A 25,075-nucleotide genomic window follows, 5' to 3' on the forward strand; every position below is an offset into this window, starting at 1 on the left:
GCTGCCGTTAAGAACAGTGGTCAACTTCTTTAGCTTTTAGATGTAGAATAGGACCATGCCACATTTTTCAGATGCCAGAGAAATTGCTTCCCATTGTAGTCATTACTACTAGCTTCTTTTCACATCACATCACAGCAAATAATTACATAGACACTGAGGTGGGATTTGCTGTGCTGACATCTGAAAGAGAATTCAGGGAGATGGTGAAGACTGCCAGGAACCCAGCCAAGCTGGAAGGAACGAGGCCAGCACCAAAGAGACAGAAGTTGCAACTGTTCTGCCTTTGGCTGCATTCAGCCCACCGAGCTGCCAGGATGGACTGAAGTAAATCTTCAGAAGCAGTTCATGATGCTGCATGATGTTAATTGCACAATAAGGTCCAAGCAAATGATGTAGTGAAGTGCTTTATCAAACAGCTCCAGCATTCACTTCTGAACTCGTGTGCAGATACCACATGAGCTGTGGTGCTCAAATAAACGTTTTCTCATGAAACCCAGTATAGAAATAATACCAAACTCATGAGTTTCCTGAGAGTAATTCTCCCCCACCTGAAAAACAGGAGGGGTCCAAGAAAGAAATTCTTTTCTGCAGGGAGGGCGTCAGGAAGGAAGGAAATGCGAATTACATACACCTCTGGGTAAGTCCCCCTTTAAAAAAAGGGAGGAAATTGGAGTTAACTAAAGAGAGTATGTTTAGCATCACTGTACAAGCTGGGAGAAAACTAGGAAATCCTGGGTACAGATAATGCTGCCTCCTCCTGTCACTGTTGGGGTTTCTACGGGGAGAGGTGAAAGGTTTGATTCTCACTCTTTCATTTGCAGCAACACTTTGAAGTTACCTACACACCATTTGATGGTCACCTCTCCCATATGTCATCTTATGCTCTTTTGTAATAGATGCAATAGTGCTATTAAAAAACATGTGTTTTCACTTTTTTTTTTTTTAATAAAAAAGGCTAACTCATAACTAAGCAGAGACAAAGGCTCTGTTGATACAACAACATGTGGATTAAATCTGAAAGGAAAAAGAAAGCTGTTCTGTTGAACTGACAATCCTGCACAGAGGGCTTATATCTAAATTGGTGCAGTAAATCAATAGGAAAGATTTATTTGGCTGAAACAACCATTTACTTAGACATGGAGCAAGAGAATTTTTAAATCACTCTGGACACTGCACACAAAACAGCTTCTTTGGTTTTGTTCTTTTTTTTGCCTTAAAAAAAAAAAAAAAAAAAAAAAGTATATCTCCAAAGTTTCGCATTTGCTTTGCTTAAAAATATTTACTTTTTGGCACTACTACTTTTTGGAGCTACGACAAGTCAGCCAGCCAGCACCTCTGGGCTCTTAGCTGGACTGTTCCTACTAGAAAAGAAAAAAAAATTGGTTGCTCCATTTACATTACTACATTAAACAGAGGAGTGGCCTAAACTTATGCTTTCTCCCCATTATGTTCTTCTCCTGTGTTGTAACAAGTGAGTGTTTTACTTCTTTTCTTAAATTCTATTAGCAGAGGCTAACATTCACTCATATTCAAGCAAGGAACTCGTTGGTTGTTGCTTCCTACTGGTGTCAGACAGCAATTTTCCTGCAGCACCTTCTGAGACCTACACAATTACTTGCTGTATCAGAACCTCACTCCTTAGATGGGCACTAACGAGAGGGAGCTGCAGTCACCATCCTCAGAACACTGCCAGAAACACGCGTTTGGTCTCCGGATCCCAAAAGACAAGCTGTTGCTGAGGCACACTGAAAACAAGGAGGATTTGGCAGAACATTTTAAGTGTGACACTGGTTGTAACTGTAGATGGGATCATGAACTGCAGCCGTCTCTTTAATTGAAATCAGATGGTACCTGGAACTGACTGCACAGCTGGAACAGAGATGACACCAGCATCTACTAATGCCTGGATGCCTCATGCCACAAAGATGGCATTGGCCAACCCATGCAAACGTCACCACGCAACACCAGCCAGTCTCTAAAGAATGACAAAGACGAAAACAATAAATCAGTATAAAAATAATTTGTCAGTTTGATGGAAATGTTCTGTGAGGAAATATTTGGAGGAGATGCTACTCAACACTTGAGAAAAGGGTTTTGTTCCAGAACACTGCAGCTCTTCTTCAGCACATTCTGTAATGTCATCGGCTACAAGATCAGTATTATTTTTTAGAATTCCATACCGTATGTGCAATAAAACATGAGAGGGCATCTGCATATGGCACAGAGTAATGACACTGAGAAGGCGAAGATTTTGGCTGAAACTCTTCTTTCAAAACATCCTTCCTAATACTGCTTACAGGAATCACAAGAAATGGGCTTCTTCAAAACTGTTATACATGCATCCCCCAGCCCCACAGATGAAAATACTTCAGGCTCCCTAATTTTTATTTTCTGCTAGGAAAGTCTTGATTTATTCTATTTCATCTTCAATTCCATTTGCTTGGTAGAAATCTCTGTCTTCTTCCTATCTGCTTCCCTTCTGCAGCCAGGCGTACAGCCCACGTCTCAGCTCAGCCCCTGCTGCCTCCTCACTGACCATCTGGCTGGGACAGACACCAAAGCACTCCTGGAAAGGAACATCTCAGTCTTCCCTCCTTCCTTAAACCACTCTTTCCCAACAAGGAGCCACACTAGTGGGACAGAAAGGGAAAAAGCAAAAAGAGATAAAGACTAGGAGAAGAAAGATGCCCTGAGAAGATGGCCTGCTTTTTTTTATTATTATCATTCTTTAATTTTTATTTTGGAGAATTGAACCCTCGTGACCATCAGAGTTCACGGAAGAAGTACACAGTTATTCAGGATATCAAGCAAAGTACAATCTTCTAGTTTTGATAAGCTCTCAGGGTGTCTTTACCATCTGTAAAGCATAGCTGGCACTCTGGGATGTAAAGCTCCTGGCCAGACAGAGCCACAGTTCCCAGCTGGAAGGAAGACGTCCCAGTAAGGAGATGGTCAGTCAGCCTGGTTCCTGCCCACAGCAGGCACTACCCCGTTCCATGACCTTCAGCACATTGCACCCCATGCAGTGCCTCTTTAGAGGCACACAAACACCACCTGCAAGTGCTTACACAGAACGCAGCTGGTAGCACTGATGCTAAAACAGAAGAGGGAATTTAAAGGATAAGTAAAGCAATATATAAAAGCTGCTGAGGTTTCTGCACTGCAGGCATCATTCCTGCATAGGAAACGTGCGCTTCAGTTAGTCGAGCCTTCCCAGTGCAGGTATGATTCAGAGCTAATTGCTCAGAAAAATGTTTCAAGTTACACCAGTTTGGTATGCTTTTATAAAAGCAAAACAAGGTATGTTTTTGGCAAAGCAAAGATTATGTTTATGTTTACAGACAATCTGACTCCCACATATAAAGAATGCTTCTTCCTGCACAAGAACTAAAAGCATCAAGAAAAGTCAAAACTAATGCAAATGATCTGGCTCTGTAATCTTGCCAGAACAGAAGAAGCCCCAAAGCAGTTTAGCAATCACTGTCTTAAGTTCAACTTTCCTGACTCCTGCTTTGTTCAACATCTTAATTACATTTTAAAAAATCTACAACACTTGAGATTTCAGGGCACATTTATATACATTGACTAATTCTCCCAAGATAAAATTTATTATCCTCTTTATTACAGAAGAAAAGTGAAAGAAGACAATAAGCAATTTGTCAAAGGCACAGAAAGAACTCACGTAAGGGCTGGGATCAAAATCCAAGAGATTCTGAAAAGTTTCTTATTGCTTCTAAAGGATTTTTTTGTTTTTTAAAGATAATAGCAGAATACAAAAAAGTTCTCATAAGAACATACATTTGGGATCAAGGCAGTTTATGGGGTATTATTTAAATAAATGAATCCACTGTTGGAAAACTATAGTGAATTATCTACTAGATTGCTTCCAAATACAGTGCTAGCTTTAAGTTAGCCCACAGTACAGTCAATCTTGCCTTGCATCATGAGATAGGGAAGTGTGCAGGGTAATCCATCTCAGGCTTCAAGCTCTGAACTCCGGAGCAGCAAGTTACATCTCCACCAGGACTCCTTTTTCCCAGCAGAGGATGTGCTGAATGCTGTCTGACAGCAGCCTCACCGTGTGTTATTCAAGAGTGCCCTCTAACGAAGCTGCAGCCACGTTTCACAACACGTACACAGGAGACTAGAAAAATCCCAAATGAGACTTTCCAGAAATTTCTCATTAAACTCCAAGCTTTGTTTTCCATTGAACAAAAGGGAAAAACAGATGATACACACTGACTGGTGACTGCTCCTGCACAGACGTTTTATATTCCCTTCTATTATGCAAGCCTTCATTGGTAAACATATAAGTAGGCAACAGGACAAAAGAGAAAAATGGAAAAATTCAGAATTCTCACTTTCTGAGAAAGGAATCTGAATGATTCCTTATCCATGTATAACTTAAAGATAAGCTGAGTTCTACACAACCTGCTTTATCTGTAAGGATCTGCTGGGTAGCTTTTCAACATGGGGTACAGTTAAGTTAACCTTTACAAAAATAACAATATCATTAAGTTCACAAATCAAAATTGAATCCTCATCAATCCACTCCCTAAAACACTGCAGTATCATAAAATACTGCTTTTCTGAAAGGATGTCTTCATTTTAAGAGCAGTCATGTAAATACAGAGATGAAACAGTTTCCTATGAGTTTGCATGAGTGGTACTTGGTTTACTGTCCAGTTCACTGTCACCTACCTACATAAGCACACATGCTTTGAAAAACATCCTGCAAACAAATGAATAGAATCAAACTCACCCAGAGGAAGGATGGTGACTCTGCTAGCTCCGAAAGATGGCTGGGGGTTCCACTGCTCACAGACCTGCAAGGAACAAAACAGCCTGTGGTCAGCACACACAGCTTTCTGTGCACTCACTAACAGGACACCTAGTTAAGTGTTATCTTGGGATGACAGCAATTCAAGCACACATGAAGCATTTTCTTAGAATCACAGAATCACCAAGGTTGGAAGAGACCTCCAAGACCACAGTCCAGCCGTCCACCTACCAGGTATTTTTCCCCACTAAACCATGTCAGTACAACATCTGCTTGTTCCTTGAACACCATGGTGACTCCACCACCTCCCCGGGCAGCCATCCCAGTGCCTGACCATTCTTTTGGAGAATAAATGTTTCCTAATGTCCAACCTGAACCTCTCATGACACAACTTGAGGCCATTCCCTCTAGTTCTATCAATAGTTATACGTTTCTTGAAACACGGCCTTACATACTTGCCAATCTTTTTGCTTCTTGCCAAACACCTTTGCTGTAAAGTTCAGATCGTGCATCTGAAAGTCACAACAGACAGTAAGAACACCATGCAGATGTTATACAACTTTAAGGCACCATTGTGCTATTCCAGGCAGACTGACTGTCCACTTTAAAGAGCAGAACACCGCCAGGAAAACTCCACTCCCATTCATCTGAATGACCTAGGGGCAACAACTGATTACAAAACAAAACCAAAAACACAAAACCCAAACAATAAAGCATTCAAACATGGCTACTAAGAACCAGCCTGACACAGTCTGGTGCGTATACACAGCTTTACTCTGTAAAGCAAGATGGCATTCTCCATCTCAAAAAACCAAACCAATTTCCCTTTAGTTTGTAACAGTGGGAGACTTCAGTCCCCAAGGGATACTTCCCAAAAACTTGCAGGCAATTGTTCAATCTAAGAAAACCCACATGAAGCAGTGTAATGCAGCAAACACTTCCCAGGCAGTGCAGAGGTCCTCCTCCCACATCTTCACACATTCCTCACAGCACTGTTATGTTCCAGGCAACTCTTTTTCTGACATAACAGCTTATTCCTCGAGGAGGTTCAGGCAGAGTTTGACATTAAAAAGATCAGCAGTGGGCAGGCAGTGTCCTGCATGTTTTGAAAAAGGGATTTTTCTTTCACGAACGTGGAATCCAAACAAGGCTCAGTGAGTCTGCATGAAAATCAGCAGCGGTCGCAGTGCCTTTAGAACCACACAGTGGAACGTTTCGCTGCAGAATGAGAAATGTAAGCACAAAAAAATAACACAGACTGAAAGTTACAGTACTTTGCAACCTGAGCTGTAACTGTTGCTACGAGCCTTGGCAATTCCCACACGGCAAGAGTTTAAATAATGAAGTTCGTTGAAAAATATGAGCACTGGTACCTGAGCCACACAGCTGTGTGCAGACCTACAGGGGAAGCCCCAGTACTGTAAAATGTTCTGCTTCTGAAGGTAAGAGCAACATCAGCCAAGAATAAATCCCATTGTATGGTCCTAGCTGACTATAAAATAGGAATATTCATTTAACCAGAAAAAAAGTCTCTAAAATGTCAACAGCCACTCACTTGCACTTAACACAAAGCCAGATGATATCCTTGGCACAGCTGGAGGGGCAACTAAGAGAGAAGGAACACGTTGCAATGTGTGCAGTCCATGCAGAGCTGCAGCCTCTCCTGCTCTGGAAGGCAACAGAATGAGAATTAACGTACAGCTCTGCTCAGCAGATGCACTTCACAAACTGCACAGGAGCAGATCCCACAGGTAGTGGTACAAACATGCTTCCAAGAACAAACACGGTGATGGTTTCAGACCTGGGCACTCAGTGGGGAACCTGGTTTCTATACCTACAAAAAAACGATGCATTGACACCACTGCTTTTATTTTTATGGTAGCTACCATCACTAGCAACAGCAGATAGGAACAGCAGCTCCCGTTCAACCATGCCTTGTTTTCAAAACTGTTTCTAGTGCTGTTGCTGTTTAAATGTTTACATAATGTAAATTAGAACCAACTTTCTTTTACTCTGCTCTTCCATTATCTCTATCTGCATTCTCTTTATCAGCAATTCCTTTCTCCTTCCAGATCCGCAGTGTTGCAACTAGAAGTGCAGGTAACACACAGTGAGAGCCAGCAGGACGTACTGCTCAGAGGAGGAACAGGACTCCATATCTCATATGGGACTGGGCAGGAACTGAAGGACTTTTAGCTGCTGCTGGTATGATCAGACTCCAGGATATTTGATCTTTCTTTAACTTCTTCGGTCTATCCGTGCATTGCAGAACACACTGCAGAGGGTTATTCTAAAAAACATCATAGACGTTTTTTTCTTTCTTATATAGAAATTTGTTTGAAAACAGCAATTGCTGTAACTCTCCAATAGCTCTACTGCTGCTTAGAGCCAACACCGAGGACCATGCCCAAAGTGTCATCTCAAGTGAGTGGCTGGCAAAGAGAGGTAATTAATTACACGTTTGATCATTATCTGCTGACCATAATGCATTCTTTGCCCCAATTCACCTAGCAAAGAATTCACACAGCTGGGAAAGAGCACACTGCTCCCAGTCCCAAGCAGTTGGACAACACTCTTGACTTGCAGGCCCAAGTTAATGCCATTTGCTGATGTTGCAACACTAAACCTGCATTGTGTATTCACAGAAGAAACAAGACTTTCATCCTCTGGGAAAGGAGCTTTCCAGCCTTCTCTTCTGATACAAATCTAACTGCAGTTTCTCTTCAGCCTTCCCTTATCCCAGGTGTTCATGCTCTCCTCTTTCATTGTTTCTCATAAGAATTTTTCAGGCTTTTATCACTGACGTCTACCACAGTTCTTCCCACACTGTATTAATTTACTAGACATTAATTCAATTAAAAGATGAGAATGGGAAATGGAAGGATGTTCAGCATTCAGCATAACTCATTTCTGTTAATGCAATTCTACTCCTCTCACACGCCTCTCAGTTCCTTTATGGCCATCCCTTGCTCCAACACACACCATTACAACACGGTGCTGCCTGAGTGCTGCTGATATTTGCCTGCATAGCACCAAGGATTCTCAGAGAGATTAAAAAATATATATATATTTTGAAGTCACTGGCATACTGCTCAGGCTCAGTAATTACCTTTGTATCAAAACATTAGAACTTAGTTCAGGAGAAAAGCACTCACTGCTTCTCAGTTAGCACAAGGTGACTCGTGTCCCCTCACCCCACTCCTCTCAGGATACAGCACACACCAACAAGTACTCAGTGCAAATTTGGATAACATTATTTTACTGCAGGAGCAATTGTGCTGGCTGCCAAAGGGCATAAATGTACAGATGTGCTCCTGGTGCAGCTGTGAGCTGACCTACCTGCCTCTGCTCTGAGCTCCCAGCTGCAACCTAACAGAGCCAAGAGCTCACAGTGCTGAGCCTACAGACAGAGAACACCCACTCCTCCCTTTTCCTCTCTCCAAGCTGCCTTTGGAGCACAACAGAAGTTACGTTTGTCTTAAGCTTTGCCAGCTCACACTACTTTGTGTCAGTGGAAAAGGAACCAGTTGAAATGCTGCAGTTTAGTCCTCCCAAACCTCTGTGAGTAGCAATGTCTGATTGTCCTGATGCAGTTTCACAAGAGCAGCTTCTTCAGCTTTCCCAACAAAGCTGAGAAAAGTTTGCTGTAACTGCTATGCTGTAAGCAACAAAACTTTGTGCACGTGAACATCATGATTACCTGTAATAGACAGCATTACTGCCTAAAAAATTCCAAATCAAAGTTTCCTGGCAGATTAATTTACATTGTGGGGTATGTGTTTTGCTGGTTCTGCTCCCCATGCTAAAATTTCTGATTATTCCTGCTCTACTGTTTGCAATAAACAGTGAGAAAAAAACATGGAAACCAAAGTTACGGCTATTAGTGACACCTGTGCCAAAAAGCTGTCACAGCCATGAGCCTGTTTCCATAGAAAACCACAGGGAACACCAAAACACCCAGTGCTGCCTAAGAGACTTCCAGTATTCATGGAAGCATGGGAAGCTTTTTATTTTTTTAAACAAAACTTCATAATTTCAGAGTGAGTCAACAGATCCTGCAGTAGTCGAGTCCATCACTCAATATATTTTTATAACCTTGGAAGCACTCTTATCCTATCAAAACAATAAAAGGGCACAAACGGATCCAAAAGCCCTTCAGAAGAACCTAATGAGATAAAAAGTGTGTCAGCAGGAAGTCCCAGCATAAAAACTGTGCTCTTCTGGAAGTGAAAAGCCCATCCCATGCCTTAGTCAGACTTGACTTGGCTGGAAACCACTCCCAGCATGGAGCAGACTGCAGGCTGTCATCTCCATGTGGAGGATATACTGAACGAGGGATGCTCTGAACCCACACAGCTCCCCAGCTGCCCAACTCTGACTCTGTTCTCTGTGACTCAATTCTGATGATTGAGTGGAGGAAGAAATCCACTAACTTAAGCTAAATTTCTCCCACAAGAAAAGCATGCTTCCTCCTTAAAGTGGAGGTTCATACAAAAGCATGACACATTAAAGCAACCTTAATTTAGAATGAAAACTTTCTGAAACACACAGAAAATCCTGCTATTTCTGCAGCTTCTTCCTCTTCTGAAGGGGAAAACAAGCAGTGTAAGAGCAGTCCCAGCAGCTGACTCGCAGATTTCCCCCCCAGCCACCTGGGCATCCTTCCCTGAGCTCCCACAGTGAAGCCTTCTTTCCACAGCGTTATCTGACTCCAGCTGAAAAGCTCCAGTGAATGGCAACCTTTAACCTCTCCTAGAAACGATTCCTGTAATTAACCTCCACCACTGCTTGGAAACTGTGTCATATTTTAAAGAATCCGCGTAGCTCTGACTTTCAGTTACCAGATCTCATTATACTTTTGTTAGAAAGACCACAAACATTCAGCTGCCAAATAACTTTCCCATAGGCACGGCTTTACACAAAGGGACTGAAACCTCCTCTTCTCTCGGATGTTCCCGAGCACACCGAGCTCATCAGATCTGCTGCAGATCTTGTTTTCCAGAAACAGAACACTGTTGTGGCCTCCAGGGTTTTCATACCCTGCTGAAGAGCTGCTGTAAGTGGAGCTCGTGCTCTAGGAGCACACAACCACTCCAACGTGGTTCTCTTTTAGAAGGGGAAAAAACAAAACCAATCAGTTCTTCCCCTAACATCAGAGTTCAGATTGTGTCACTGACGCAGCTGAACCCTGCAAGCCACTATCTGCCAGCTTCCTACTGCGTGAACAGAGACACGACCCTGGTTTGTAGTGACAACGAACACACACGGCGATCCTTCCCCGCTCTGCACCCAGCTCCACTCACCTGGCGCCTACCCGGAAGCGGCAACGCCAGGCCCCCCCCTGCGTCCGATGCTCAAAGCCTTCCCCGTCGCTGCCGCTCCCGGAACGCCCCGCGCCGGTCCCGCGCGCAGCCGGACCTCCTTCCCGTGAGCACCGCGCGCTGCGCCGGCAGGGGGCGCCACAACCCGCACAGCGCTGCGAGCCCCGGGGTGTGGGGCGGGAGGGATGTACCGTAGTGACCGGAACGCGGGGCTGCCGTCCGCCTACCGTATTTACTGTACTTAATGGGAATGACGATGCGGCAGCGAGAACGCATCTTTATTTAAATGTTTTTAAAAGCAGCGTTATGGGCTGTGCTACTCCTGCAGCTGCCCCATCAGGGGCTGCTCACCGCGCTGATTTATTGCTGGCTTTCTGACCTTCCCTTGGTCAAAGCCCGCGTCCCCCTGCTGGGTTTATGACCTCTTATCTCACCTTTTCTCCCAAAATGTCGCCAGGCCCCTGAGTGCCCGCACACCCCCACCCAGCAGGGCTCGCACCTGCAGGGCCGTGGCGGGGTCCCGCTGCCCGCATCCCGCCCCCCTTCAGCCGCCCCGGGCAGCAGGGAGCCGGGCGCAGCACTTCCTCGTTGTCCGCCTCCCGCCCGCCCCGCACGCAGGTGAGGCCGTGCGGGAGCCGGCTGTGCGCGATGGCGTACCGGGAGCTGCTGAAGCGCTGGCACCAAGCCGTGCTGGCAGCGGACGGCGGGGATTGGGACGCGGCTTTGGACGCGTTCTGCGGCATCGAGGAGCCGCCGGCCAGGATCTGCTTCAACGTGGGCTGCGTGCATCTGCGGGCCGGGCGGCTGCGGGACGCCCTGCGGGTGAGGGCGGCGCGGGGCGGGGGGCTCGGGCTGCTCTGCTCAACCCGGTGCGTGAGGGAAAAACGCCCCACGCGCTCCTCCGAGACGCCTTTCTCAAACTGGTGAAATCTACCAGTCTTGATGTCTGTCAGAGAACGAGTGTGGGTGTAAAATAGCGAGCTCTGCAGCTCCGCGCGTCCCCAGGCGATCCTGAACGAGCTGAGATCGCGAGAGGAGCCGCTATCACGGAACGCCGCGTGCGGTGCGATGTGGGGCCGGCGGGGCGGGCGTGAAGTGCTGAGAAAAAGCCTCATCGCAGCTTCCAGCAGCCAGGCATCTGCACAGCTCGCCGTCAGCAGCCCGCCGAGGTGCATATGGATACTCGAACAGCAGAAGGCGGAATTCAGGCTGTGCTGGAAGGGGCTGGGGCAGAGCTGTGTCTCTTACCTGTGAGAGACGGTGCCTGAGAGCCTCCGAACAGCCCCCGTGAGTGGGCGCTGGTGGGGACGCAGCTCGGCTTTGCTTCTGTGTAGACCAACAGTTGGGTGATTTTTTTGTCTTCTGAAAGCACAGCACAGCAGAGCAAGGAGTGCTGGCTGAGCACAGAGGAGCCCAGACACCCCGCCAAAGGGGCACAGACACCCTGAGGTCCTGCAGCGTGTTTTCTTCGCTGCCGTGCTGTGTGAGGGCAATGTAAGGAAGCCCAGGGGCTTGATTCATTGTCTTCATACTACCACATGGCTGTAAGTGTGGGAAGAGGCCTCCTGGCATTCTCAGACAGATTCTCAGAAAGACTGTTCTGTAGCAGAGTGGCCACAAGCTGTTACCAGCTTTGCTGATATTCAGCTGGAAACTGGAAGCAGAAATATTGAATTTAAGTGCAGTTTGTGAAGGCCTTCGGTTTCTCTCTTTACACACAGATCACTGTAGGAGGTTCAGACAGCCTGCTGTTAGATCAAGCTCTGCTCCAGGCAGCAGGGCCTGCAGGTTGCAAGACATCGGATGGCAGACAGGGCTCATTTGTTGCATTCAGTCTTTTTTTTCCCAAGGAATGGTAAAATCTTGAAGCTCAGCTCATAGAGAGCCAAGACCTGAAAGAGGACTTGGAGCCACCTCCTGCCCCTCGGCCTGGATCACAGCCCCACATTTATTGGAGCAGACAAGCTGTTCACAAGCACAGGGGTGCCTTCTGCACTTAGCTGGGCATATGCCCAGGCACTGAAGGAGGAGTCCTCACTCATCCCCAAGATGTCTGTTTTTCTCCACAGGCATTTGATAAAACAGTTACAAAGGACAACTCCCTCGCAGTCGGCTACTTTCAGAGAGGGTTTGTTTGCCTGCAGTTGGAAATGTAAGTGATATTCTTGCCTGCTCATTCTTTTGTTTTCTGCTTTTAGTACAACTTTATCCCTAAAACTTGATCCTCTACTAATTTTAAGCATTTTATAAGGTCTGGTTTGGCCTTGTAAAGCATGTTACAAGTCACCAAGTCTCATCTCCCACTTACGGAGGAGAACGGAGAAGATGCAAGCTGTGCAGCTCCAGAACCCCAGCAGTGGCTGATATGCAGCATTATCGACCTGTACACACAGGAAAGAAGCCACTCCTTATGCAGGGCTGATGGAGGGTTATGTTGCCATTTTCCCGTGAAAAACTTACAGTTGCACTGTCTCTTGTGTCTTCAAATGTTACATGCAAGTCTGGCCTTCCCAAGCCCACAGTCTGTGCTGTCTGACCCTCTGCTGACTGGTTGCTGTGAGCCTTTTCTTGCTCACTGATTTAACAGTAGAATTGCTCCACAATCATCATGGGATTGGTCCCTGTTTCTGGGGTTAAACCTCAGTGACATCCTGCTCACAGAGGTGTGTGGAAGACTTCACAGGTCTATTCTGACCTTCAGTTATTCTTTCCTGTTATTTTTCCCATTTTTTCTCGGTGTTAAATTCTCAGAACTACTATCTTTACCTTTGGAAATGAGATGAGCGAGCAGTTACGTGCCCTGTGCCACCACCAGCAGAGCCATGCTCATGGATGATTGTGCCTTGGCCAGGGCTAGAGCTGTTCCCCTCTGCCTCTTTATGGGGTGACCATTGCACAGCCCTTCCTAAACCCTTCATTTCTCAGCCTGTGATATCAGTGGAACCAGTTGACAGCTGGTGTAAATTCAGACTAACCCTCTGCTTTAGGAGTTTCTCTAAATTTCTACTAGTAGTTGCGGTTTTACTTTGAAGTCTTTTCCAACCTGAGCAATCCTATGGTTCTATGAACAGTGCTCTGTTTGTATATGCTCACCATCAGCAGGGGTTTCCTAGCCCTTGCTTCTCCTCTGAGATGTTGCCAGGGCAGAACTGCCAGCAACAAGCTGGGGAGGGAGCTGACAGCATTTGTAAACCTTTGTTCTTTACATTTTCTTGTTCTTGGAAATGCAACTGCTGTGGGTATCAAAGCCTATCTTTTATCCCAAACAGTAAAACATGCAGACAATCCTGGAGGAGAGACTCACCAGATTCATCTTGTAATAACTACAAGGGTAGGACAGAGAATTTTCTGTGGTCACAAGATGACACACATCTCTGGTGCAGCTCTCCTCGTGCAGGCCATTAGGCAGAGTGCCTGTTTTTTGCTAGTTTACTCTTGAACTCTGTAATTAGAGACTTTAGCTTTTTTACTCTCAGTTTCACCAGTCTTTTCTGCATTGCAGGTATGAAGAAGCTCTCTCTGACTATCATCTGGCCTTCAGTCATCTAAGAAAAAATCCCTTCATTGATTACAAGCAGCTGGGGCTGAGGCACATTCTCTATGCATGGGAGGTAAGGGTGGTTCTGACTCCGTTGTCTTTCCCCTCTGTTGAGTCATTCATTGAGTTTTCAGCAGCAGGCATGAGTAACCCAACAGCTTTTCAAGACCCTATGTTAGGACAGTAGAAAAAATGTTTTCACTTCTATGATTAAGTTCCTTTAAAAGCGCTCATAAAGCAATATCATCTCTGAAGAGTTTTAACAAATTACTCTAAGATGTGAAATTGTTTGGAGCAGATCCCCATGATTTTTTTTTTTAAGCTTGCTTGCAGTAATACATACACAGATTTTATCAACTCTTCAGCTTTGAAAGTTGAAATAGATTGAATTATAGACAGATAGGAACAAAACTTGTACAGAATGAAGATTTTTTGAAATTTTTTGAAAGTTTAGTTCACAAAAGCCGTTTTTCCAACTGTTGCAACTGGTCTCAATGTTATCTCTGCGTCTAACCCTACTGGGCTCCAAGCAGCACACTGCTACTTAACGCTCTGTGCTGCAGCTCTTATGCTGTTCTACAGAACCAACCTGCTACATGCCATTAACAAAAGTCTGAATTGGAACTGGCTATAAGTACTTCAATGTTTAGATTGTAAAGGACTCATAAAATCTGTGCATGCCTTACAGGGAAGGTTTGTTTTGCGTTCCCAAATCCATGTACACAGACAGAAACAGATACAGGAACAAATATTTAAACCTTTACTTCCGCGAGAGCAAGGAGTCATTGTGCAACTCAAATCAAGCGTGCCTTGGAACTTGTCATTCAGCCTTCTTTAATTTACATCACGTTGTACCTGGCAGGAAGGAGTTATCCTTGGCATCTGTGGTACTTCCCAAACCTTATTATTTTTAACAGTTTCAGTGCCATGGTACTGCTTAATTTGAGCTCAAATGCACTTGGAAACAAAGGCTTCCTTTAAAATGCACAGGGCTACAGGAGTGCCCAGTTCACCTGGAGAAAGATGGCACTGGTTGTCTAATGAATATCCAGTCCCTCTCTCCGTGTGCTCTAGGTACTGCCAGGCTGTGTGCTGCCACTATTCTGATGCTGTATTCAGGATCTGTGTCCTGATTCATTTCTGTCTCACTCCTACAGCTACCTGCAGCTTGTTTTTCACATTACACAAACAGAACCCTCCTACAGAGCTGCACCATCAGCTTTCCACACGAGTGGCCTCTCATGGGCTGCGTCTGATCCTCTCAAGAGAGAGATTTTGGTGTATGGTCTGGAAATCCAGGCGTTTTTTGCCTCTGGTGGAGCTAGTTCTTTTGAGCTGAATTGAGGCTGCTGTCTCGTCTTTCCAAGGAGGAGCATCTCTGCAGTTCCAATAGATGTTCAGCGTGATCATTCCACCTTCAAAGACCAATATTCAATTATGATATAGGAATAAAGGAAAAGCACCCTACTGCCTGCACCTCTATTCCAAGTACTGCTCACGTCCAAATATCAAAAAGCAATTTGCAAACTGATAACCATATCACATAAGATAGTAAGGTATCTAAATGAGTCTGTTAGACCACACTTCTGCCTTGTTGGGCAGCAGCTTTTCCATTCTCTGATGGCCAATGGAAAGTGGAAAAGAACTCTCTTCCTCTTACTTAAGCATATAGACTGAGGCTTCCTGATGCCCAGTCTCTAGTACTCTCACACTGTCTCTTCAAAGAGTGTATTCATGTGCTGGGCAGCAAGCTACAGCTGCCAACCTGCACCTTCAGAGCCCACTGCAAAGGGCAGCAATTTCAGTTAGGGTATTCCAAAGTGAAAGAGAATCAGAATAATTCTGTGCAGCAAAAAAGATTACCTAGTTTCATATAGAAAGAAACCCATACAGTTTGCCTTAATAGCCTTTTAGACACAGGAAGTTTAAGCTGAAAACCTGCTTGGTAACACAGTCTTCATCTGTTCTTCCCCATGCCTGTCCATGCTTTGAACAGAACTGGCAGTGCCAGCTGAAAGCACAGCTTTGATCTCTTTCCACTCTGATTATGAAGTTTTCTCAGCTGTGCTCCTCACAGTGCCCTTCCTGTGGTCAGTGGGGAGCAGGCTCTTGCTGCTGCCGTTTCCGTGGTGGTTCAGTGCCAGGTCTCCCTTGTCTGGCTGAGCCCAGTTGGTAGCACTGGGTGTCAGCTCAGCTGCTGCCCTCTGAGCAGCAGGAAGACAGCTCTGCTCCCTCCTTGCTGGCCTCAGGTGCTGTACAGCACTGCTGCCACGCAGTGCCGGCTGCAGCAGTGGCAGGAGGCCAAAGAGACCCTAGAGAAGGCCGTCGTGTGGAGACCTGAAGGAAGATCAGCAACGCTGGCCCTGGCCCTTGAGCGAGTGCAGGTAAGACTGCCTCTCTGGGTTCCTGGGAAAGTGCTTTGGGCTCAGGCTGAGGAACCCGAGATAAGAATATGCAGTGTTTTATGTCTTTGGGTTTTCCTGTCTACCCACCGGTTTGGTCACCTGATGACACTGAGCAATTTCTGTGTGATGCTCTACCAGGCTGCAGCTAACCTGTCACCTCCAGGAGCTTCATAGCATAGGAGCACCAGAGCTGGGAATTGTTAAGGCAGTACTTTCTAGACCCTGATGTTCAGGAGCTCAGTTGTATTCACACTTGCACTGTGAAACAAGTTGCCTCATGGAGTGTTTAAATGCAGATTTGGAGAGTCTCACTTTTCACAAAGCTGGCAGACGTCTTTAGTCCCTTTGGCGTTGGTGACAATTAGAAGCAGCTCAGACATTAACGACAATCATGTTTAGAGCTTAAGTAAAGTGCAAGCGTGTTTATGGAGATGATTCTACACAGTAGTTTCCTGTTAAGACTCTTTTATGATCAGGAACGACTTACAGGTATCTGCTTTACTTTCCCTGGAGGGTTCATTATTTTGTTGCCTCCATACTTCCTTGTTTTGTTTATCTCCTTTCTAAAGAGTAGTCACTTTATTAATCTAATCATCTCATCCAGCATCGTGTTTGTGCTTTACATTAGTATATGATTTATATTCACTATTTACGTGCTCCTCAGCTGTTGCACAGACAGACCAAACAAAATACTGGAAATCAACTAGAGAAATTTAGAGACTTGTTTAACAGACTTTACTCCACTGCCTTCCCTTCCCACCCCTCCTATGCTGACAGTCAGCCTTTGACTCAGTATTAGGCAGTGGCTGCTGGGCTTTTATTTTTCATGTGCTTGTTAAAACTTAGTGACCTTTATCAAGTTCACAGCTTTATTTTTTGCCCCAATGTCTTCCTGGAGCTGATCTCTCTCACACACAGAAGCTATATTTGCTTTTCACTGCTGCTGTGTTTCATTTAATATTAACTGATGGCTTTTCCTTTATCTTCTTCCCACACCCTAGAATCATCTATTCTTAGAGCCCATGCAGGTTCCCCTTGGTGAATTTTTCAGACCACGGAAGAAGGAAGTTGAACAGCTGGATTCAAAAGATTTCCTGGGTAAACCCAAGGTAACAGGCATGTGATGATTAAGATAAACAACAAACGGATTAACACCCCACCTTCTGACATCTGCAGAGAGCATTACTGCTGCCCGCTCCAATCACTGCACTGGTGGAGACCCAGTGGCAGGACTCTCAGTCAAAGCATCTGGGACACACAAGCCAAAATCTGTTAGAAGTGACACCTTATCTATTAAAAATGCACATTGCTGCTAAAATCCTTCCCAATCTTAATCACTTTAAACTGGAAAAAAACCACCAACCACAACTGAGCAGGTGCTTACAAATCCCTGTGGCTATCATTTTGCTGACGACAACATTTTCAAAGGAGCACATTCCTCCTATTTGTTACTGCATTCCCAATGGGACAAACATGCACTCTGGAGAAAAATGCTTTGCCATGTACTTTAATGCAAACCAGCAGAGAATTCTTCCAGTCCCTTCCATGACCAGCGCAGTCAGCAGAAGTGCCACAGACCAGATCGCTCCTTCATGAACAAAGGAAAGGGAAAATAATCCACTCATACTTTTGGAGGGCTTTGTAAAGATGGAAAATACATGGACAAAAACTGTTGAAGCTGCATTTTCCACTAAATGCATTGCTCTGCTTTAAGCCTGACCACTTGGGATGTCAGAAGGAAGTGGGTCTGGGTGAAAGTCTCACAGGAAGTTTGAGCATCTCTTCATCCAGCCTAGATTAAGTCGTTATTTTTTCCTTCCACAGGTGATCTCATCCATCATTCCCAATGATGAGTACATTGGCTTTGAACCTCTCAGGCCACAGGTGAGCAGGACATTGCTGTGAAAAATGGAACGGAGCAGTCATGGAGCCCCCACATCAGTGGGATCCTCAGATCAGTGGTCTGATCTAACCGTCACTGATGGTTAGGACACCATCAGTGTAGGAGCATATTAATGAAAAAACAGTGCTGATTCTGTCTCTGAAGACCAGATCCAGAGGGCTTTCAGAGCCAGCTGGAGTGCTTTGATGTTGACTGGGAAGGACTTGGCAGAATGAATCTCCAACCCCTGGATGATGCGTTTTTGTCTCTTCACTGTGTCCAAAGAGCAGCGGAGATTTCACTGCACTCAACACGCATTTGTAAATTCACTTTGCTAAGTTTGTCAGCACAGACATAGCTGGTTTGCAGTTATGTGAGTGTCTTGGAGTCAGTGGTTTGTTACTCTGCTCATGATGGATAAAGAGGGGGAGGGAGAAGTGGCAGGTTCATCCTGGCAAGGTGTGGAGCAGCAGACTTCTCTCTGGATATTGTGGTGTGACAAACAGGGATTACAGAAAGTACCATATGTGAAGCTCCCTCCTATTCATAGGGACAGTAAATAAGGCGGTAATGTTGCTGTGTAACATACTGTTATAAATATATGCTGTTGTCCTCCCACAGAAACAGGGCTTTTATGAACCCAGTGCTGATGCTGTGAGGTATGTGTTCAATTCTACCCTGGTCTAACCCTTCTCTCACTATTTCTGTTCAAAAAATCATGTTTTGTTTTCCCATGTCTCTGTTTGAGGACTCTTTGTGATTCACCCCCACCTGTCCCCAGGGGTGGAATGAATGTTGAATACAAAAGGCTTGTGTGGCTGCAAGAAACACTGCACCTGGCAAGAGAGTGGCAGTTCAGTAGCAGCTCTTGTACAGAGATATCGGGACAGTTTGCAGGAATTGATTCAGTGATCTTAGGATACAGGCAAAGATCATATTCTGGCGGGGAAATGGAGGCAGAGGGAGGCTGAGGATCTGCCAGGTCAGTGGCAGAGGATGCTCAGCAGTCCAGATCTGGTTCTCAGTACAAAGTTCCCAAGTATTCACTAACTAGTTGAAAAAACATGAAAATCGATTGCTCTGGTGATAATGTAACAACAGAAATTCAAAGCTGAATTCAGACACTGCTTTGATCTGGAAGATGTTTATCCTTATTCTCATTCTTTCTTTCCAGAGACCGTGAATCAGGCTACTATCGAGTTTTGTCCCATTATTACCCTGAGGGAATGGAGAACTTGGCAGTGAAAGCCAGCAGCCTGGTCTTTGTGCTGGCAAGAGGAGCAGATGGCTGGGCCACAGCCATACATGATGGGCAGGTAAAGAAAACAGATGGGATTTCCAGCAGAGACCACAGTCCTGCCTGCAAACAGGAGCTCAATGCAGCCCTCTGAGTGTGTTCTCTGAGGACCCACCTGTAGCACTGAAGAGCTGAGCTCATTTCCACAGAGCAGTTGCTAACTGCGGATGTGATGTCTCTGACTCTTGGCTCTCCCCAGCTTCTCCTGTTCACCTCTGTAGCTCCACAGGAGTGTCCTTTTGGGCACCTTGTGCTCTCCACTTTGGGATCCTATGATGGAATCAGGTAGGATCGTAGACCTCCCAAAGGATTACAGTATAGAGCAGCATTTGTCACCTGAGAGCTCTAACAGAGCCAAAGAGGGAGCTTGGTCCTTAACTAGATAGAATTGGCAAGTAGGTGGAATACAAACAGATACAACATGGAAAAGTCTTTTGATGGCTTCTCATGTGTAATTAAGTTATTTGAAAGAGTCAGTGCACAGCTGGAATACCTTCAGCCAGAGAGTATATTTACCTGCTTTTAAATTAATAAAAAATTCTACACAAAACCACTGAAGATAGCTTGAGCTGGTTAAGCAAGAGAGACTATGCTTTGAGGACTGATAACAGATCAGGAGAGAATTGAAAGGTGGACATAAATTAATTGTTTGTTTTTAAGAAAGGGCATCCTAACAGGATCTGTCCTTTAGCAGATTCCTAGGTGGTACAGTGACAGCAGTGCAGTGTGTTTCTTAAGGCAGTAATGTTTCATGACAGTCAAACCATTCAACATGGCCTGCTTTGGCAGGGGGTTGGACTCGATGGTCTCTGGAGGTCCCTTCCAACCTGTACAGTTCTGTGATTCTGTGAAGCACAGACCTGGAGCTGCAGAAGGATCTGAATGTGCTTGTTTAGTCAATAAAGTCAGATGAATATCAAAGAAAAGAGGAATTAAACATTGCGCACACTGGAAAGAAAAAAAAAAAAAGTAATTATTCACAATGATCAGTTGAAATGAATAGCTCTGTAGGAGAGATTGTTGGCAGACAAAGAGCACTGCTGGGCTGGTACCCCTCAAGATTGTTGCTTCTCTCCCTAAGCATCTGTTTGAGGAGCAGGGTGTTGGGCCTGGTGGGTATTCAGTCTGTCACTCCACAGCCACTCGATTACTAAAACTGCTTTTGGCAGAAAATGATGCAAAAGGACTGCTGGATGTTTTTCAGCAATTTCTGGGAACAAACCTTTTTTTAATGCTGCCTGTTGCTTGACCTGCTGTGGGCACGTTAGTATTGCAATCAGGTGATGCTTTGTAAGGGCACAAGCAGTGTAACTGGGGCTAACAGAAGATGGAGCTAGGTAGGCTGGAGCTCCCGCAGCAGCAGCTCCTGTCTCAATGATTTGCTTTTTGTCCCACAGAAGCTGCACATACCGACCTCTATCCTGGAGCCTGCCTCAAAGGTGGATAAATGGGTGAGCTAACAGCCTTGCAACCCAAGGGAAGAGGAAGTGACTGAGAAATATACATTCAGAACTTTTGTTTGTAAGACTATCACGGGACAGAATGGTAGCGTAAGGCAAGCAGAGTGTTTGAGCTCAGACATCTTGAGCAAAGACTTGAACAACAGAAGGGTTAGGAGCAGGAAAAATGCTTGTTAGTTTCTGTACATCTGATCTCTGTATGGCAAAGTGTAGATGCATGCCCAGGCCTCAGTGTCTCACATCACAGGCTGATCTAGGTGTTGTTATCTCTTATTTACTGGGGCTGATGGAGCACACAAACATGAGTAGCTGCCACAGCTCTCATGACCAGCTGTCACGTCGTCACAATAATTGTGAGGGCAGGCAGCATGTAATTGGCCAGCCTGCTCCCTACAGCCATCAGACAGCACAGAAATGGGTGAGGAGTGCTCATATGTTCTAGTTCACCAGCACAGAGCAGGGAAATCTGCAGTGGGACAGAAATATTCCAGACAGACACATGTTTTTGCATGGAGGCCATGTGCCTAAGTCCTCAATCCTCACCTTTGACTCAGGGAAATCTTTCTTCATCTCCCATCTCCTTCATAGGCATCTTCACACATGATCCCAGTCCTTCTCCAGTCTGAACCCAATGCTGCAACGTGTATAACACATTGCACTAGGTCCACACAAGAGATTTTTGTTTTAATTCTGCTATGATTCTTTTCCTCCATGTGAATCCCTGGCCATAACACTCACTTGGGCATTTGCTTCATGAACTGATCTCCCTGGGAAAATTTATGATCTGTTGCAGCCTCTGACCTGAACACTGTCCCTGCCCACTCTCCAGTGTCTTCTGCTCACACCTTTCTTGCACTGTTCTGTTGCAGAAGATCAGCGATGGGATTCCTCTCCCTCCTGCCCAGGTGCCTCCCAGCCGGCTCCATGTGAAGCAGACACCAGGTACCTCTTGTGGGCCAAGGACCTCCGTGGGTGTTCTGTGAAGCTTCTGTGCCCAAAGGGGCTTTAGGGTGCATGGGGAGGTTGCTGCCCTCTGAAGCAGTGGCTGCCTGTGTGCTGGTGGGTTGCAGAAGTGCTGTGTGGGACCTATGCTGACTGCAGGTGCTGTTTTTGTGTTCTCATTCTGCAGAATCTCCCGGGGAAGAAAATGTTTCTGCAAATGATTCTGGATCCCCAGTGGATTTTGAAGTAAGGTGTTTAACAAACTGAAGCTACCACTGCTTTAGGAAATGAAGGATATAAAAAGCACAAGGGGTCAGATGATGGCCAGGTGCTTCAAAACTCCTGAACTGTCCCAAAATCACTGGAAAAAAAACCACCTCTTCCTCTGCCCATTTTTCCTTTCCACAGAGAGCCCATGGGGCCTTTCCTCCATCACTCCTGATTTCATGACCCTACAGCTTCGTGAGGCAGCCCCAAAGTTGAGGTTTCTCAGGTCAGAGCTCTTTTGCCATCCTCCTGGAGCCAAAAGCCCCAGGCACAGCAGTGCCCAGTTTGCAGCCATTTTGCCTTTGAACTACCTGCTATCCCTTGTCCCCTCCTCCCGTGTAACATTTTCTGTCCTTGTCAGTCTGCTTATGATGATAATTCAAACATCCATAGTAGCTTTCTTCTGGGATAATACCATCCAATGCAGCTCCGTGACATTGCCAGCCGATGTGTGGTGGAGCTGGAACTGCCTTTGTGTCCACTTGGGGTCAGCACCTCTCTAGCAGTGCCAGGGGCAGATCAGCTCTTATCCCTTTGTCTTCGCTGCCCGTGTTTGCAGGGATTTGGGGGTCTTGTTTTGGAGCCGTATTTCTGACAGAAAGGAGCAGGACCTGGCTGCACCTCTCCAGTTATGTGGAGGACTTGGGGCTCGGCTCATACAGGTTTACATTTAGAGGCTGTTTTTTTTCATCTGAGCCGGAAACTGGCTTCGTGGGTCATGGCAGGAACATCTGAACCTAGGCTTTGACCTGGCATTTTCCCTCTCTAAAACTCAAATCTTCATTTTGATGTTTCACTGTCACTGCGGCAGCACTGAAGCAAGATCCCGCATCTGCCAGCTCTCGTGATAAGAGCTCCCTGAATAACCAGGCTGTCTGTGTTGCCACATCTCTCACAGATCCCGCTCACCCACAGAGATGCTTCGTCCAGCACGGACAGACCAGCTGTGCTACGGGTGCTCTGTGAGTGCACGGTGGTGGTGAGGCCAGGCGAGGTGCCCTCCGTGCCGGCGCTGCGGGCGCTGCTCCGGGAGCGTTTTGGCCAGCAGGCAGAGCGTGGGAGGCTGAGGTATGGTGTCCTCCAGCACTCATTGTGCACCCTGCCCTTGCAGCGTATGGCAGCAGTGATTTCCTGAGGACACAGGCATCTATATGACTGTGTCTGGTCTCCGGGGCCAAAGCAGTCTGGTAGATGGGGAACAGCGTGTGATCCACAGGAGACCTGGAGGATCTTTCCAAGGAAACTGCCATAGTCAAGAAAAAAGGGAACAGAAGGAAAAGCTTTGTACAGATGCAGCTGCTGTGTATTGAATTTTCTTATGCCCAGCCTTAAAGACACGCTGGAATCAATGCAGAGCAATCTGGGAGTCCAGTGTTAGCTAGTTCTGGGGTGGGTATCCTGGACCGTGACCTCCTTGGGGACTCACAGTTGGTACAGATATGAGAGATTCAGACCTACCTCTCAAGTGTCCAAGGAGGCAAGACCCTCCCCAGCAGTGCCATTTGTGCCCATTGAGCATGCAAGGTGGCCCCTTGTCATTGCACAAGGTGACAAGCTTGGAGCTGGTTTACAAGGAGAGCTTTGCAGATTGAAGATTGTAGAGGGCTAGATTTGCCTAAATTTTTGTCTTTAGATCATATGATTGGAGTCATGTTAATGCATCCTTACAGCTACAGGCATTTGGATGGCAAAGAACTAGGTGCAGTTTCAGGAGAGGAAGATCTAGGGAAGATGTGGCAGCAGCTGACAGATGGCAGGATCACACTCTGCTGCCAGGTACGTGGGCTGTGACAAGCATCTCTGCTGTGCTGGGCTCTAATCTTGTCTCTGCTTTTCCTTGCAACCTTCATGCTGATTTTCTGCTGTAGGACTCGGGCTCCCACTCAGGCAGACCCATCCTCTACCGGATGCTGGCTCAGCACTCATACCCAGCACAGGGACCAGGAGACCTGGAGTTCAGCAAGGGGGATGTGCTGGATATTCTCTCTGAAGGTAGTTCTCCAGTCTTATCTACAGGCTCTCTGAAAGACTCTGATGTAAAGTGTGACAGAGGAGTGGATGGCTTTTCCAGTGCTGTTTCAAGTTTGTGACAACAGGAGGTGTAGACCAGAGTTAACGTTGAGCCATGAAAACTCATTAACCTTGCTCCTATGAGCTAGAGCTTATCTTGATTCTTCTTGTTTTCTCAGTGAACAAGGACTGGCTTGAAGGACACTGCAACGGCAAGACTGGCATCTTTCCTAAATGCTTTGCAACCCAGACCACTTGTGCTGCCTTCCCATAGGGAACAGGAGCCTTCTGCCTGACCACATGAGGAGCCCGCTGCCATCAGTCCCATCTGCCAGGGGTAGGAGACACCAATACCAGCTCATCTGGACATGGCTGGCCCAGACAGGAGCTCTGCTCAACCTGAACAGATGTCCTGCACTGACAGATCCCATGAGGTCTGTTCCAGCAGTCACTTGGCAGCATTTCCTGCAGCCTGTTCCCAGACCTGACATTTTTACCTCTGTGCTTCCACTGCCAAAGATGTTCTTGTATAGGGCAGAGAGAAGGGAGGGGTCTGTGTTTGGCTACAGGAAATGTCCATGTGCCAGAGCTCAGAAACTCACACTGCAGGGTGGGAAAAGGTTCCTTTGGACAGGGGAGTTTACTCCCTCTCCATGATGGTTAGGACCATCATGTATCATCTTCACACAATGAATACCCTGTGGATCTGAAAGAGCCAAAGAGCTCTGATCCTTTCTCAGCCCAGATGCCATTGGTTCTTTTCTCAAGCCCCTAAGCAGTCCTGCCTGGATTTTCCTGCTTCTTGCTGTGTGGACAGGGGTCAGCTCCGTGGACAGCAAAGAGAGGCAACTGTGGAGACACCTCTGCTCACACCAGCCAGGGGCTCTGGCAGAGGCTTGGAGGGTCTGTGCAGAGGGCAGGCTGGGCACTGCAGTGCTGACCCAGTGGCTGGAGCTGGAAGGACTGAGAGGACTGTCTGGTTCCTGCAGCTGAGCTGTGCTGGGCTCTGCTGATGTAGATAAAACACTCAAGTGCCTGGAGCTGGAGCCTGCTATGGATTTAGTGTCTGACAAAGCTGGAGTATATAACTTGAATATGAAATAAACACGGAGCAGAGTTGGCAGCTCTTAAATCAAGTTCCAATTGTATTTTTTTTTGCTGAGATATGCCAGT

At 46.2% G+C, this 25,075-nt stretch overlaps 2 protein-coding genes across 26 annotated transcripts in view; one reads left to right on the top strand and one right to left on the bottom strand.

Annotated features, from left to right (window-relative positions):
* The window catches only part of EXD3 (exonuclease 3'-5' domain containing 3), a 247,190-nt gene extending 235,526 nt beyond the window's left edge, over positions 1–11,664 (bottom strand). For 9 of the 24 annotated variants that reach the window (XM_031601473.2, XM_090121060.1, XM_090121057.1 and 6 more), the window contains exons 1-3: positions 10,084–10,172; positions 6,336–6,448; positions 4,763–4,826 (exon numbers count right to left, since the gene is read on the bottom strand). The gene's annotated coding sequence lies outside the window, so the exon portion shown is untranslated. Of the gene's footprint in view, positions 1–4,762; positions 4,827–6,335; positions 6,449–6,911; positions 6,932–10,083; positions 10,220–10,758; positions 10,888–11,349 lie in introns of those variants that run through there. The other 15 variants (XM_090121068.1, XM_090121055.1, XM_090121054.1 and 12 more) reach the window with 7 other exon arrangements.
* NOXA1 (NADPH oxidase activator 1) lies at positions 10,285–25,030 on the top strand. 2 transcript variants are annotated; one of them, XM_031601475.2, is made up of 15 exons: positions 10,285–10,923; positions 12,171–12,253; positions 13,604–13,712; positions 15,889–16,023; positions 17,046–17,153; positions 17,869–17,928; positions 18,548–18,585; positions 19,101–19,242; positions 20,621–20,674; positions 21,553–21,625; positions 21,813–21,871; positions 22,791–22,960; positions 23,563–23,668; positions 23,761–23,884; positions 24,082–25,030. In XM_031601475.2, the coding sequence occupies exons 1-15, from the start codon at positions 10,750–10,752 to the stop codon at positions 24,174–24,176; spliced, it is 1,530 nt and encodes a 509-aa protein (XP_031457335.2). In that variant the 5' UTR covers positions 10,285–10,749; the 3' UTR covers positions 24,177–25,030. The 2 variants fall into 2 exon arrangements, with proteins under 2 accessions (XP_031457335.2, XP_089977197.1); XM_090121071.1 differs by lacking the exon at positions 10,285–10,923 and adding an exon at positions 11,122–11,270 and having other exon boundaries at positions 24,082–25,027.
* Positions 25,031–25,075: the final 45 nt, after the last annotated feature.

This window comes from Phasianus colchicus, chromosome 19, assembly GCF_987193195.1.
Source record: "Phasianus colchicus chromosome 19, bPhaCol1.hap1.1, whole genome shotgun sequence".
NCBI classification, from domain to species: domain Eukaryota; kingdom Metazoa; phylum Chordata; class Aves; order Galliformes; family Phasianidae; genus Phasianus; species Phasianus colchicus.